The 15,267-nt window shown below is 41.5% G+C and overlaps 2 protein-coding genes across 3 annotated transcripts; both read right to left on the reverse strand.

Annotated features, from left to right (window-relative positions):
• Positions 1-136: 136 nt before the first annotated feature.
• On the reverse strand, positions 137-4,243 carry LOC110504525 (transmembrane emp24 domain-containing protein 9). The gene is made up of 5 exons (XM_036970530.1): positions 4,048-4,243; positions 3,302-3,402; positions 3,021-3,146; positions 2,692-2,838; positions 137-2,165 (listed from the first exon to the last, which is right to left on the reverse strand). The coding sequence occupies exons 1-5, from the start codon at positions 4,193-4,195 to the stop codon at positions 2,016-2,018; spliced, it is 672 nt and encodes a 223-aa protein (XP_036826425.1). The 5' UTR covers positions 4,196-4,243; the 3' UTR covers positions 137-2,015.
• A 292-nt stretch (positions 4,244-4,535) lies between these two features.
• On the reverse strand, positions 4,536-14,942 carry LOC110504524 (vesicular integral-membrane protein VIP36). 2 transcript variants are annotated; one of them, XM_021583281.2, is made up of 8 exons: positions 14,725-14,942; positions 7,875-7,993; positions 7,577-7,694; positions 7,182-7,261; positions 6,743-6,904; positions 6,340-6,454; positions 5,902-6,021; positions 4,536-5,723 (listed from the first exon to the last, which is right to left on the reverse strand). In XM_021583281.2, exons 1-8 carry the CDS (start codon positions 14,888-14,890, stop codon positions 5,563-5,565), a joined length of 1,041 nt encoding a protein of 346 aa, XP_021438956.1. In that variant the 5' UTR covers positions 14,891-14,942; the 3' UTR covers positions 4,536-5,562. The 2 variants fall into 2 exon arrangements, with proteins under 2 accessions (XP_021438956.1, XP_021438955.1); XM_021583280.2 differs by lacking the exon at positions 7,182-7,261 and adding an exon at positions 7,313-7,395 and having other exon boundaries at positions 14,725-14,941.
• Between the last annotated feature and the right edge of the window lie 325 nt (positions 14,943-15,267).

The following is a 15,267-nucleotide window of genomic DNA, read 5'->3' on the forward strand; positions in this document are numbered from 1 at the left end:
GAAACACGTCATAAAGACAACGTTCCTATGCATTTGCGGAACTATAGAACGCATTCCCTATGGATGGACCCACCTCTGATCTAATATTTTTGTTGGGCAAAGTGTCGGTGGAAAACAATCATTCAGGACGGCTAGCCATTGGTGACAACTTTATTTTTTAGTGCAAATTTAATCAAGTTTTCACATCGACATAATCTAAAATTAAAAACCCTCCCACCCAAAACAAACCAGTACCAACTGATTCAAATCATACTCGAAATCTCTGATACTGTATCTAACCATATAAATGCAACAAAAAAAACACCAATGACGCAATAATTCAACAAGGAACAGTTTGGGGAATTATTAAGGACAAACAAAAAACGGATTAATTGAACAAAAATATTTTCTGCTGAAAAGATCCAGTGTAGTTCAAATTGTTTTGAGTGACAAGAAGCAATGACTGCTTTCTGGCTAAGTACTTTTCAAGTGTTACAATGGATGTTTACACACAAATCCACTCCTTGTACATGATGAGAACTGGAGCAAACCTGTTAACCCGGACAACAATTCTTTATTTAATCAAATTGAATTAAATCAGTGTCTTCAAAACTCTACCTGAGTATTTGCAGAAAGGAAATGGACAAACCAAAACCTCTCTAGGTTCACTTAGATATGCAGTACAGATGAAAAAACAACCAATGTTCACTTGACCACTATCAAGCCAGTCGATTGTGATAAGGGAACATATTTGGCAGTGTATTCAGCAAGTTAGGGTTGTGAACTGCTTTCGTACTTCAGCAAATGCATAGCTAGTATGTCAAAGTTTTCCATGAAACTACCATATTAACATCAGACACTCTGGCACCAACCTTTAACCAAAGCGTTATGTCTCTTATCTCACTTTCCAACTTCATAAATAAAAACAGACAGAGCCCATATTCAGAAAGCATCAGAGTACAAGTGCTGATCTAGGATCGGTTTCTCCTTTTAAATCAACATGAATAACAAGGGATAACAGATAATAGATCAGCAGATCTACTCAGAGGTGCTTTGCGAAAACGGATACCGGTTAACAAGAGAAAGTTCCCAAGTTTCAAGATCTTCAATTTAAAATTGTGCATATTCTAGATGTCTTTCTGTTTCTAAACACACAGACCACGACCAACAACTAAATACATCAGGGGTTGAAACGTACATTCATTTGATGCTAAATAAAAACGTAAAGATTAATAAGTTTCATAAATCAAGTCACCATTTCTGTTGTAGGGCTCTAAACCAAAATAGGTGCCCTCTCTCTCAGCCAGTAACAAAACCCCCATTACAATGCATGTAGAGTGAGAACAATGTCTAATCAGTTTGAAAACACACCTGTTATGCTGAGAGAAGAGATGCGGCCTGGAATATGACCGACAGGCATTCTAGTCACAAACAGTGCTACAGAAATATCTTATGGGATGTTGGGGTGGGGGGGGGGAGGCTTATGAAGTGAAAAAATACATTAGCTGTTTTAACAATGTTTGATATTATCAGTCCAATGTTTGATATCATCAATAGTACAAAATCATGTTTGATATCGATAGTACAATATCATTTTTTCCCCAGCCAAATGTAAAACATAGAGCATACAGTGGAGGATCATAAATAAAAACCAATTGCAAACAGTGTTCTTACAGAAATAGCGATGGGGAATATCAAAGTCACAAAAGGGTCTTAAAAATCCAAAAGCGGAGCCCCTTCAAAATAAAGAGTAACTGGGTTTTCACTGATAGAACGGTAACCTCACCCATCTGTACACATACTTCTGGGAGATATCACACATTCTCACTAATGTTTAAGTACTGCATTCAGACCAGGGTTGTGTTCAATACACATATCAATTCAGGAAGTTCTTTCAAATTGAATTGATTCATGAAAAATGCCTCAGAAAACAATGGGGGAATTTTCAATTCAAGAATAGTGTGTAAGTTAACTTCCCGAATTTACTGATTTGATCCCCAATCCGGACTCAGAAACGACACTATGAGAGTGCATGTTTACACTAATTTCTTGGCCTCAAAGAAACTTTTGAGGTGTCTCATCTGCCAGAAGCCAATGGCCACCAGGATCAATGTCTGAACGATGGACCACCACAGAACCCTCTGGTTGGTGCTCTCACTGGTCTGCCTGAAGCGCTCCTCGCGGTACTGAAAAAGACAGAGCAATTATAAATAGAAATAGTAGCACACGAGCCAAGGCAATGAATTTCCTGAATCTACTCACTAGTAGATCTGACAGGATTGGATCAGTGGAAGCAATATGGCGATATTTCAACCTAGCCATTCAGAAGACTATAGTAAGGTGTTACTCACATGCTTATATATATCTCCAATCCCCTCAGATTTACAGGAGTGGCTAGAGTATGGGGGCTAGAGGTCGATTTGCAATTTAGCAAATGTCTTAAGTTTGCCTTGAACAGACATTTCATTATATTTGAAGGAGAAAACATCGCACCAAATGGCGGTCTGCTGATCGTCTCGCTTTCATTGCGCTCTGTGTGTTTTAGGGACCATCCGCCAGTACGTGTCTGACATTATTTTAGCATTTTTCTACATCTAGACTTGATTAGCGAATTATAGCTGGCCCTCTGTTCAGAGGTGCTAAGTAGTCTCGGCCGGTAAACACTACCGGCATGTCCAGGGCTTTACTCAGCAGGACAGCTGATGTACTCACCCTCTGATAGTTCTGCTCCTTCTGGATCTGGTCCACCTGCTCCACCAGCTGTCTCACTCTCAGCTGCAGCTCTGTCAGCTTGTCTTTGGCTGCAATCTCTGCATAGTTATTGGTGTGCTCTCCCACTTGGATGTCCAGGTGAACTCTCTGAGGAAAAAAAGGGCGGTTCACAGCAATTGAGAGGAGAATCAAAATGGGTATTTACTTTTTTACCCGCTACTCTTACACCCCCTGCATCCTGCCATTAACTGTTCTTATTGACCCACAATTCATATGCCTTTTGTGGGTGCAATAGCCTTCCCCCACATTTGTCACACTAATGTACTTACAAGCATTCCTCCAGCGAAGAGGGCAAACTTGGAAGAGTTGGAGTGAAGGCAGATCCGATGTTCTCCTGGGGTGTGAGAGGTGAAGGTGAATCTTCCCTCTGAGCCGTACTGACGAGACAGGATCACCTAGAGTCCAGACAGGAAACACACAGAAAGAACAACTTTTTCAGTATCATCACTATTCAATTCAATGCGGTTTGGGTCATTATTGTTCTCACAAGTCTCTCTCTCAGAGAATACCATATGAAGTGGATGACTAGTTGCAAAGTGTAGTATCCTACCTTCTCATCAGGGTCTTTCACCTCAACAAACATCCCCAGACCCTGTGTGGCAGGTAGGTACTCTTCTTTCTGCTTGTCGTACAATTGTGTACGATAGTTTCCTAAAAAAAAGAGAAAATACAATTGTTTACACATGCCAGCCAATGATTGCTTCTACTGGTCCAATCCTTACAAGTGCTTAGTTAGGAAGTAAACTGTTAGGGCCAGGGGTTGATTCTGGGCAAGACCTACAGTATGTTAAACAGTATATGGATGGTAAGACAGTAAAATATGTAGTTCCATGTTTTATTTTTTAAAGTATCAATAGCATGAGTAACCTATTTCCAATATTACAGTTCTAGCTAGGGGAGGACATCAACGACAGGTGTCTGCTTGTTTTTGTTAGGTATTACTGTATCGTTGTAGCTAGAAACATACGATTTTCGCTCTACACGCGATAATTTCTACAAATATGTGTAATTACGCAACCAATTAACTTTATTTGATTAGCTAACGTTAGCTAGCTGGTTAGCCTGCTCGTGAATATGAGTAGCTAGCTAGCCAAGTCTGCCAACTGAAAAGTAAGTTCACTGCCTCCTCTAGAGTTTAATGTTGGCTGGCTAGATAACTAACTAGATTGCTGGCTAAATGTTAACTCGAATTCGGAAGCTAGTTTGACGAATTAGCAAACAAACTAGCTCGCTAGCTGTTAGCTGACTTCCCAAGGCTAAATAGCATAGCAATCCCAATGGCCACAAGACACTGACCGATGATCATCGTTTCATCCGGAATTTCCTCTATGAAGCATTTCTTCTCAGTCTCCCCGATGTGAAAGTACAGCGAGGAAACAAAGGTGTAATAAACGTTCAAAAGCAAAACTGACAACACACAAAACCGCATTTTGACTGCCACCATCTTCCAGCCGGTTACAGAGGACGGATGTTGTGATTCGAGTCTGCGCAGACATCAATGCCACGTAAACTATCGCTTTACCATCGTCCAATCAACACTCGAGTTAGACTTGTGGTTGTTGTAGTTCTAATGTCCTCCCGGTATGCACTGTGCAGGGGTTTGTTTCAACACAAAACTAACAAAAGGAATGCAAATAATTAACTGATCATGGTCTTCAATTTAGACATCAATAAGTTGAATCAGTAGTAGAGCTTTGCTTGAAGAAGTCCAGGGAAAACGTGTGTACTGTCTGTCACACATACCAAAAGATATGGATGGAAGCATTAGACTACAAATTAGAACGTGCAGTTTACTCATTTGGGGAGACCAGTTTTATTGAGTCTTACAGGATAAACTCAACAATGGCCATGTTCAGTTTGAATCATTCAAATCACATTAAAGAGATATTCCCACTCAAATAATCAGTGTATAAGCAGGTTTTCAAACACACAATTCCCATCAATTTAATAATGCAAGATGAGAAAGGTGGTGCAATCTCATAGTGATTTGTAAAGCCACCAGTAGGCCTCACCAAAAATGAGAACGTTGAAATCCTTCAAAAACACCCACATGGTATAATAACGTCAAAACCTAAAATGTAACTTGTCTGTATAAATCGATCGTTGCATTATTAGTAGCCAAATTATTCCTCATATAGGCCATGTGACGGTGTGGATATGGGTAGTTGTTCTCCCAAAAATATTGTTTAAGTCAGCAAAGAAAACTTCACACATGGAGAGAGAAAATGGCAAAGGCCAGATAAGGAAGCCTTAGCATATCAGCATCAGAAGTGCAGCAATCACATTGAACCAACAGTCAAGAGCAGTCAGTTGAAAAAAAGTAAATCAAATCCCATTCACCTATCTAAACTAGCCCAATCAGAACCCGACAGTACAAAAAGCTAAATGAAAGGAAAATAAATCTTTATACATCTTATACTGAACATTTTGTGAAAATAATCTCTTTTGAAAGTTGTTATTTAACTAATCAGCGTTTTACAGATCGAGCCAAATAAACAATAATTCAACAGCAATTATCCCCTGCACTGTGAAAGCAAAAATTACAGAGGAAAGGGTAAATAAAAACAAAAATGCTTAACTGCCTCCATCAAAAAGTCAAAAGGTCACTCAGACACATGGTAGCAACCATTAGTCATGGTTATTTCACAAAAAATTGGAACGATACCATAAGTGACTCATCACAGCGCTTCAGCAGATATAAACATTTGTACAATCTTTAGAAAATTAACTTAGAATAGAGATTCAACAACACATTCTTCGCAATAGTCAATTTCACAAATACCTCTCATATTTCTGTATGTGTTTTTCCTCTCAGTAAAATCTCCTGTTTCTTTCCTGGCGCTTCTGAAATACAACAGCCCCTACAACACCACAAACTACAATTCCCAGTAGAGCACATAGCAGAAGCAGGAAGACCTTCCAGCCAGTAAGAGGCGTGCTTCGGAAGTTACCAGTAGGATCATCAATGTTGTCTGTGAAAGAGAAAAATGAAAGAATGATCACGGTTAACTCTAACAAGCCTACTCACCTACCATACACGATCTACAGTAAGATGACAAATATCTGACTGTGGTCAAATAGAATACAAGCTTTATTGTCTATTAGATTAGAACGGAAATGGGGTTTTCTTTATCAAGTAAATCTACCTACCTTTGGGGGACTTCAGCAGGCTGACGCTTGGCTCAATCTTGGTCCAGTCCAGACTGTCCTCATCAGGTGTGTGTTCCACCATCAGCTGGTACATCTTCATAGAGATGATGTCGTGGTTATCTGTAACATGAGAAATGTGTTAGCATAAATCCCAATAGACTTCAGATGTACAACTGACAACGCCGGACTATGAAACGACAAACAAGTCATTGGTTCAATCTGTGTGTACTCTTCTGCACAGCGAAATGAAATAAATAAAGAAATAACTGAATCAAGGTCAGTCATTATCTTTCTCAGTGTGCAGTTCTTACCTTTGTGTTCTAGAAACCTACATTTATTTAGATTTACATCTCGAAAGAATCAGTCTCTACACCCTGACCCAACCTACCAGAGATCCCCTGCAGCAATAACCCGTCTCCACAACCTGACCCAACCTACCAGAGAGATCTCCCGTAGCAGCAGAAGCCCCAAAGTAGTACCCCGTGGGGAGGCGGACACCCCCGATGTCAATGCACTCTTTCCATTCATTCTTATCATCAATGTCAATCATCACCTGTAGAGATCAGAATGGTGCCATTGTTTGAATAGAACTGTAACATGTCAAACACGTAACAGGTAGTCCATAACATTGAAATTCACCAATTTCATAACACAAGAATCCAGTTTCCCAGACAAAGACTAAACATAGTCCTGGACCAAAGAGAATTCTCCAAGCAGCCATCTCCATTAAGCATGCCTTTCAATACAGGACTAGGTTCAGCCTCATCTATGTTTAGGAAACCGATCCAAGATGTCTGAACTAGAGTAATTTATATTATAAAAATAAAAAAGGAATTCCTACCGTGAGTCTACCCTTGGAGTAACGGATGGCCAGATAGGTGTCATGGTCTTTGTTCCTGATCTCAGAAGAGCAGCCTCCCAGTTCAGAGTTACGTCCATCATTCCCATGGTCATAGGGCAGAGAACCATTATTCACAATGGCATAGATGTAAGGGAAGGAACGCTAGTGTGGGGAAACAAGGGATGTAAGGACAGAAAACTGGGAAAAAAAATGTTTGTTATAGACATCGTCAATCAATTATTTGATCCGAATCCTGACTCAGTTACCACACACGTTCATTGTGTTACAAAAAAAGTTCTCAGAAAGCAAAAAAATAAAAAATAAAATTCATGACAAAATAACAAAGAAACTCAAAAGAAAATACTTCACATTAAAATCCATCCATCACAATGACATGAAACGCAGGACAATAATGATAAATGTAGCTGCGTCAACTCACGTCAGCCGCCTCATCGTTATGGTAGGTGTCTATAAAAAGGGCGAGGCCGTGGAACTTGGCATTGCTGCCAAACACAGACCCTGCAAAGGGAAGAATCACGTCAAGTCAACCAGCCAGATCGCTGCACTTACATCCATCCCATGGAGATCATTGCGGAAGGTATCCACAAATAAAGCCAGGCCAACAAAATGATCTTGGTTTCCAAAGACTGGGCCTGAATGGAAGGCAAAGAGGCGAGATATGATGAGCACATGACTGAGACATGAAGTGCTTACGGCAAATGCAACCCAGTGCTACCACATCACATTGTCTACTAATTTGATTGCCAAAGCTTTGTAATGGAATGAGGAAGTGGTTGATGACAAAGATGTTATTTTGGCAAGATGATACATTACCTGGATGAAGTCTCTCCTTCGTGTACCAGATGGCGATGCCGTCACCATGGAGATTCTTCTTCCCCGACCCGTGGATCTTGTACTGCACGTGCATCTCCCAGTCTTTCAGATAAACAGGCTGCACAGTGAAAGCAAAATTACATTGGATCATCAATTCAACCATCAATTGGACCTATTCAGTTCAAAATGTAGATCTTCTCCAATCAAGCTATAATGGATTTGGGAGTGGACTATTGTTTGTGTATCTGTCTGTAATGCCTAACAGAATACATTTCATAGAAGCGAGTTCCTTACTCACCACTGTGTTCCATATGGATCCCTGTCTACTTCTCTCATCAGGTGTCAGGCGCACATAGGAGCTGGTGACTAGCGTGCTCCCCCAGAAGTCCCACTGACTGGACGGGCTGCTTCCAACACCTGTACAACATGTTGATAAAGAGTCAAGCAGCATTTCAGGGACACATGAGAGAAGAACGTGAATAATTCCATTGTGCATCAATGACTCATTGCCACCCTTAGCCCAGCTCTCAAGAACTCAAGGGGGGCAATGTAACGCAATGGAATTGTAGTCATGAATAAGAATAACCCTTTGCCCAGCTGACTAAAAATAGTTGAGTCGGCTACCCTAAGCCTAGCCAAAGCTGTACTTTTAAGAAGCCTGTCGTTGCTCCTCAAAGTCCAAGGATATCTTCAGAGGTAGACCGACTCTGGCAGTCAAGTACTCCATCTAAATGTGAACCGATTCTCGATGGCAATACGGTTCTAGAAACATAAAGGCCCTTTACTTTCATATCACATCAAAAGAATGCAAAAATATCCACACTGTTTTAGCCTGTTTTAACCTGCTTAATCACAGTTTTTCGGCGAAAGCAAACCATAGTAAACAAATACTGACAAGCATATTTCAACCCTCCAGGCGCGACACAAAACGCAGAAATAAAGATATAATTCATGCCTTACCTATGACGAGCTTCTTTTGTTGGCACTCCAATGTCCCATAAACATCACAAATGGTCCTTTTGTTTGATTAATTCCGTCGATATATATCCAAAATGTCAATTTATTTGGCGCGTTTGATCCAGAAAAACACAGGTTCCAACTTGAGCATCGTGACTACAAAATATCTCAAAAGTTAACTAAACTTTTTCAAAACATTTCAAACTACTTTTGTAATACATCTTTAGGTATTTTTTTAAATCGTAAATAATCGATAAAATTGAAGACGGGATGATCTGTGTTCAATACAGGAGGAAAACAAACTGTAGCTAGCTTTCAGGTCACGCGCCTCTTAACAAAAGAGTCCTCTTCACTAACCTCGTTCTGAACAGTGTTACTTCTTCATTACACAAAGGAAAAACCTCAACCATTTTCTAAAGACTGTTGACGTCCAGGAAGCGGTAGGAACTGCAAGAAGGTCCCTTATAAATCTGGATTTCCAATGAAAACCCATTGAAAAGAGAGTGACCTCAAAAAAAATTAAATCTAAATGGTTTGTCTTCGGTTTTTCGCCTGCCAAATAAGTTTTGTTATACTCACAGACATGATTCAAACAGTTTTAGAAACTTCAGAGTGTCTCTAACCAATACTACTAATATGCATATATTAGCATCTGGGACAGAGTAGCAGGCAGTTTACTCTGGGCACATTATTCATCCAAGCTACTCAATACTGTGGCTAGTGATACATTCTTTACATCAATTTTTCCATTATTAAAGTAGCTGGAGTTGAGTCAGTATGTTGGCAGCAGCCACTCAATGTTAGTGGTGGCTGTTTAACAGTCTGATGGCCTTGAGATATAAGCTGTTTTTCAGTCTCTCGGTCCCAGCTTTGATGCACCTTTACTGACCTCGCCTTCTGGATGATAGCGGGGTGAACAAGCAGTGGCTCGGGTGGTTGTTGTCCTTGATGATCTTTATGGCTTTCCTGTGACATCAGGTGGTGTAGGTGTCCTGGAGGGCAGGTAGTTTGCCCCCGGTGATGCGTTGTGTAGACCTCACTACCCTCTGGAGCGTCTCACGGTTGTGGGCGGAGCAGTTGACATTTCAGGCAGTGATGCAGCCCGACAGCATGCTCTCGATTGTGCATCTGTAGAAGTTTGTGAGTGCTTTTGGTGACAAGCCGAATTGAGGCGCTGCTGCGCCTTCTTCACCACGCTGTCTGTGTGGGTGGACCAATTCAGTTCGTCCATGATGTGTACGCCGAGGAACTTAAAACTTACTACCCACTCCACTACTGTCCCGTCGATGTGGATAGGAGGGTTCTCCCTCTGCTGTTTCCTGAAGTCCACAATCTCCTCCTTAGTTTTGTTGACGTTGAGTGTGAGGTTATTTTCCTGACACCACACTCCGAGGGCCCTCAACTCCTCCCTGTAGGCCATCTCGTCGTTGTTGGTAATCAAGCCTACCACTGTAGTGTCGTCCGCAAACTTGATGATTGAGTTGGAGGCGTGCATGGCCATGCAGTCGTGGGTGAACAGGGAGAACAGGAGGGCTCAGAACGCACCCTTGTGGGGCCCCAGTGTTGAGGATCAGTGGGGTGGAGATGTTACCTACCCACACCACCTAGGGGCGGCCCGTCAGGAAGTCCAGTACCCGGGGTCGAGACCCAGGGTCTTGAGCTTGATGACGAGTTTGGAGGGTACTATGGTGTTAAATGCTGAGCTGTAGTCGATGAACAGCATTCCCATGAAAACCCATTTCATGAAGCTCCCGACGAACAGTTCTTGTGCTGATGTTGCTTCCAGAGGCAGTTTGGAACTCGGTAGTGAGTGTTGCAACCGAGGACACAGTTCGCGGCTGAGTTGTTGTTGCTTTTAGACGTTTTCACTTCAAAATAACAGCACTTACAGTTGACCGGGGAAGCTCTAGCAAGGCAGAGATTTGACGAACTGACTTTTTGGAAAGGTGGCATCCTATGACAGTGCCACGTTGAAAGTCACTGAGCTCTTCAGTAAGGCCATTCTACTGCCACTGTTTGTCTATGGAGATTGCATGGCTGTGTGATCGATTTTATACACCCTGGCTGAAATAGCCAAATCCACTATTTTTGTGAACTCGGCAATAAAAAAAATGTCCGCTCACTGTCAACTGCATTTATTTTCAGCAAACTTCACGTGTAAATATTTGTATGAACATAAGATTCAATAACAGACATAAACTGAACAAGTTCCACAGACATATGACTAACAGAAATGGAATAATGTGTCCTTGAACAAAGGGGGGTCAAAATCAAAAGTAACAGTCAGTATCAAGCTCAGTTCGATGATGCTGTGACACACCGCCCCAGACCATGACGGACCCTCCACCTCCAAATCAATCCGGCTCCAGAGTATAGGCCTCGGTGTAATGCTCATTCCTTCAACGATAAATGCGAAACCGACCATCACCCCTGATGAGACAAAACCGTGACTCGTCAGTGAAGGGCACTTTTTGCCAGTCCTGTTTGGTCCAGCGAAAGTGGGTTTGTGCCCATAGGCGACGTTGTTGCCGGTGATGTCTGGTGTGGACCTGCCTTACAACAGGCCTAAAAGCCCTTAGTCCAGCCTCTCTCAGCTAAGATTATTTTATTTAATGAGTCTGACACGAAGGATATACAGCTGCTCCTGGACCAAATCCATGTCATTCGCATGAAGAGAAGATGGAGATACAGGGGCAGCAGATCAAGGTGCCTTGTGAGAATTTGTTGGCGAGTGGGTAACCTGCCTCTACCATCCGTCCTACTGGCCAAAGTGCAATCACCGGAGAATAAACAGGATGAGCTCCGTTTGAGACTATCCTACCAATGGGACATTAATAAAAACTGTAACATCTTATGTTTCACAGAGTCAATTGGCTGGGTTTTCCATCGGCAAGACAGAACAGCTGATTCCAGTAAAACTAATCTCTATTTGTCAAAAACAGCTGGTTTTGCTCGCCTTAGCTAGAGTACCTCATGATAAGCTGTAGACCACACTGTCTATATTTTTCGTAGCTGTCTACTTACCACCACAAACCGATGCTGGGACTAAGACCGCACTCAACGAGGTGTATACGGCCATAAGCAAACAAGAAAATGCTCTTCGTTATTTATCTTCCCTATTGAACATACTATTCTCAGTCTTAAATATTATCGTTTATTTAGATATTAGAGTACCTGAGGATTAATTAGAAACATTGTTTGACTTGTTTGGACGTACTTTACCGGTAACTTTTTGGATTTGTTTGTATGCATGTTGAATGAGTAGATTACAGAGATCAATGGCACCAACTAAACTGACTTTTTTGGATATAAAGGACTTTATCAAACAAAACGACCATTCATTGTGTAGCTGGGACCCTTGGGATTACAAACAGAGGAAGATCTTCAAAGGTAAGTGATTTATTTAATCGCTATTTGTGATTTTGTGATGCCTGTGCTGGTTGCACTGTCCTCAGATAATCGCATGGTATGCTTTTGCCGTAAAGCCTTTCTGAAATCTGACAACGCGGTTGGATTAACAAGAAGTTATGCTTTTAAATGATGACACTTGTATTTTCATGAATGTTTAAATTAATATTACGATTTTCTTGTATTTTGCGCTCTGCAATTTCACCGGATGTTGAAATAGCTGTCCCGCTAGCAATTCATGCGCCAAAAGAGGTTAACAGCATCTACCCCCAAGCCACAAGACTGCTGAACAATTAATGAAATGGCTACACAGACTATTACAGCAACTCACCGTTTATTATCCATGCAGTCACTTTACCCCTACCTACATGTACATATTACCTCAATTACCTCGACTAACCTGTTACCGGCACATTGACTCGGTACCGGTACCCACTGCACATAGCCTCCTTATTGTTATTTTATTGCGTTACCTTTTTGACTTTTGTTTATGCAGTAAGTCTTTTCTCTTATTAAAACTGCATTGTTGGTTAAAGGGCTTGTAAGTAAGCCTTTCACAGTAAGGTCTACACCTGTTGGTTAAGGGCTTGTAAGTAAGCCTTTCACTGTGAGGTCTACACCTGTTGGTTAAGGGCTTGTAAGTAAGCCTTTCACAGTAAGGTCTACACCTGTTGGTTAAAGGGCTTGTAAGTAAGCATTTCACAGTAAGGTCTACACCTATTGGTTAAGGGCTTGTAAGTAAGCATTTCACAGTAAGGTCTACACCTATTGGTTAAGGGCTTGTAAGTAAGCCTTTCACAGTAAGGTCTACACCTATTGGTTAAGGGCTTGTAAGTAAGCCTTTCACAGTAAGGTCTACACCTATTGGTTAAGGGCTTGTAAGTAAGCCTTTCACTGTGAGGTCTACACCTGTTGGTTAAGGGCTTGTAAGTAAGCCTTTCACAGTAAGGTCTACACCTGTTGGTTAAGGGCTTGTAAGTAAGCATTTCACAGTAAGGTCTACACCTATTGGTTAAGGGCTTGTAAGTAAGCCTTTCACAGTAAGGTCTACACCTATTGGTTAAGGGCTTGTAAGTAAGCATTTCACAGTAAGGTCTACACCTGTTGGTTAAGGGCTTGTAAGTAAGCCTTTCACAGTAAGGTCTACACCTGTTGGTTAAGGGCTTGTAAGTAAGCCTTTCACTGTGAGGTCTACACCTGTTGGTTAAGGGCTTGTAAGTAAGCATTTCACAGTAAGGTCTACACCGGTCATATTTGGCACATTTGATTTGCAACAGAAGAAGAGGCAGGGGCAACAATGGTAGCTAGCTATAACTAGTAAACACCGGTAGTGTCCTTCGCCCCCAGCCTGTCGGGAACTGTTAATGACGGGTGTGCGAAAGACACTGTGCTAGCTTAGCCAGCTAGTCCTGAGGAGGAGTCCGGTACACAGCAGGCGGGGGCGACACCAAAGATAGAACAATGAGACAGATATTTTACCGGACGTATAAATGTGAAGCATCCAGTTCACGTTTCCTCTCACGACCAAATATGGTGGTGAGAGGAAGCCCAGTGGCCAGCAGTGGGACAAGATAGAGAGAGATGGATTTTGGACGACATTCTGCTAATTTTCTCGTTTATTAAACCTCTCTCAAAACTAAAATCTGTTATGAACAGAGTGGACAGATTTTTGTAGACTTTTCCCTTTGCCATGGGTTTAAAAAAATGATTGTTAGAATGAGTGCAAGAGAGAATTGAGTTACTGCCCACTTCCCCTAACGGAAATATGCTAAATACATGCTAAAAACATGCTAAATACATGCTAAATACATGCTAAAAACATGCCATTAGGCTCTTGCAAGCTCGTCACTGTGATTAATTTGCTCAAATTGAAAACAACAGGCTGTTGTCTATCTTGGGTTAGTTCTAAAAAAAATATTTAGCAACACTGTGTGTTAGCTAGCTAACTAGCACACTGTGCTACTAGTACACAGTGTCACCCCCGCCTCCCACCTGCTGTGTACCAGAGTAGCTAGCGGGCACAGTTCTCGGGTACACAACAGGTGGGGGAAACACCGTGTGCTAGCATGCTAGTTAGTGTTCATGAAGGAACCAATGGGATGCTCGGGGGGGTGCGTTCCTGCAGATACAGGTACTCCCCGAATTGCAGGCTGCAGTTGCACACTATTTTACTGAGTTACAGTTCATATAAGAAAATCAGTCAATTGAAATAAATTATTTAGGCCCTAATCTATGGATTTCACATGATAGGAATACAGATGTGTCTGTTGGTCACAAATACCTTTAAAAAAAATAAAGTAGGGGCATGGATCAGAAAACCAGTCAGTGTCTGGTGTGACCACCATTTGCCTCATGCAACGTGACAATTGCACTCCCTTGAGACGTCTGTGGCATTGTGTTTTGTGACAAAACTGCCAATTAGAGGGACCCTTTCCTGTCCCCAGCACAAAGGTGCATCGGTGTAATGACCATGCTGTTAAACCAGTATATTGATATGTCACACCTGTCAAGTGGATGAATTATCTTGGCCAAGGAAAAATACAAATTAACTGGGATGTAAACAAATGTGTGCAATATATATATATATTTTTAGAAATAAGCTTTTGTGCGTGTGGATCGTTTCTGGGTTATTTTATTTAAGTTCGTGAAACCAACACTTTACATGATGCGTTTATATTTTTGTTCAGTGTAGTATGACTGGCCCTTAGCAGCTAACGTTTCTAACAAGATAACAGTTGCTAGCTAACTTAGCTGTCGATTTCACATGCCGTTAGCATACTTACCCTGGTACGGTTTCATGAGCGAATGCTCCCGCTTTAAGTGCTCTGCATTGCCGTCTGTTATATCGCATTGCACTAGAGTAAAGTGAAGTAATAGGAAAAGCAGTGGCCTGCTGATAAATGTACAAAAACCTCTCATTTTGCTCACTCGGCCTATGAAAGACACCATGGATCCTGGATAATCATGTTCCTGATCCGGGTAGGAAACAGCAACCCCCACTAGAAGCGTTCCTATGTTACTTCTCAATAACTTTTTTTGCTTTTGTTGAAATTACCTTCTATATGGGAATTATATTTTCATTGTTACCTTTCAAAGTTCAAAAACATTATTTTTTTGTTTGATTATCGCTTTCAATGTTGCATGGAACATTGTTATAGTTGCTAAAAACGTACTATTGCCAATCATAGACGAGCACATAGTTAAAGCCATCGAAAACGAACAATCAGGGGCTCGTCTATAGTTGAAACGTTCGAAGTATGCAAATGTTCACAACTTTGCAAATGGCGCCACTGAGGTTTCTCTCTTTCTCCACTAGATGGCGCCAT

The sequence above is a fragment of the Oncorhynchus mykiss genome, chromosome 31, assembly GCF_013265735.2.
Source record: "Oncorhynchus mykiss isolate Arlee chromosome 31, USDA_OmykA_1.1, whole genome shotgun sequence".
NCBI lineage: Eukaryota > Metazoa > Chordata > Actinopteri > Salmoniformes > Salmonidae > Oncorhynchus > Oncorhynchus mykiss.

What these genes read in the sequence shown, in the direction of transcription:
- LOC110504525 (XM_036970530.1), bottom strand. Translation starts at nt 4,195, where the DNA reads ATGGTGGCAGTCAAAATGCGGTTTTGTGTGTTGTCAGTTTTGCTTTTG. An exon ending in TGAAAGACCCTGATGAGAAG is followed by an intron (nt 3,147 to 3,301) that starts GTAGGATACTAC and finishes TCTGGACTCTAG; the next exon opens with GTGATCCTGTCTCGTCAGTA. An exon ending in AGGAGCAGAACTATCAGAGG is followed by an intron (nt 2,166 to 2,691) that starts GTGAGTACATCA and finishes TGTCTTTTTCAG; the next exon opens with TACCGCGAGGAGCGCTTCAG.
- LOC110504524 (XM_021583280.2), bottom strand. Translation starts at nt 14,890, where the DNA reads ATGGTGTCTTTCATAGGCCGAGTGAGCAAAATGAGAGGTTTTTGTACA. An exon ending in ACTCCAAGGGTAGACTCACG is followed by an intron (nt 6,455 to 6,742) that starts GTAGGAATTCCT and finishes TGATCTCTACAG; the next exon opens with GTGATGATTGACATTGATGA. An exon ending in CCTGCTGAAGTCCCCCAAAG is followed by an intron (nt 5,724 to 5,901) that starts GTAGGTAGATTT and finishes TCTCTTTCACAG; the next exon opens with ACAACATTGATGATCCTACT.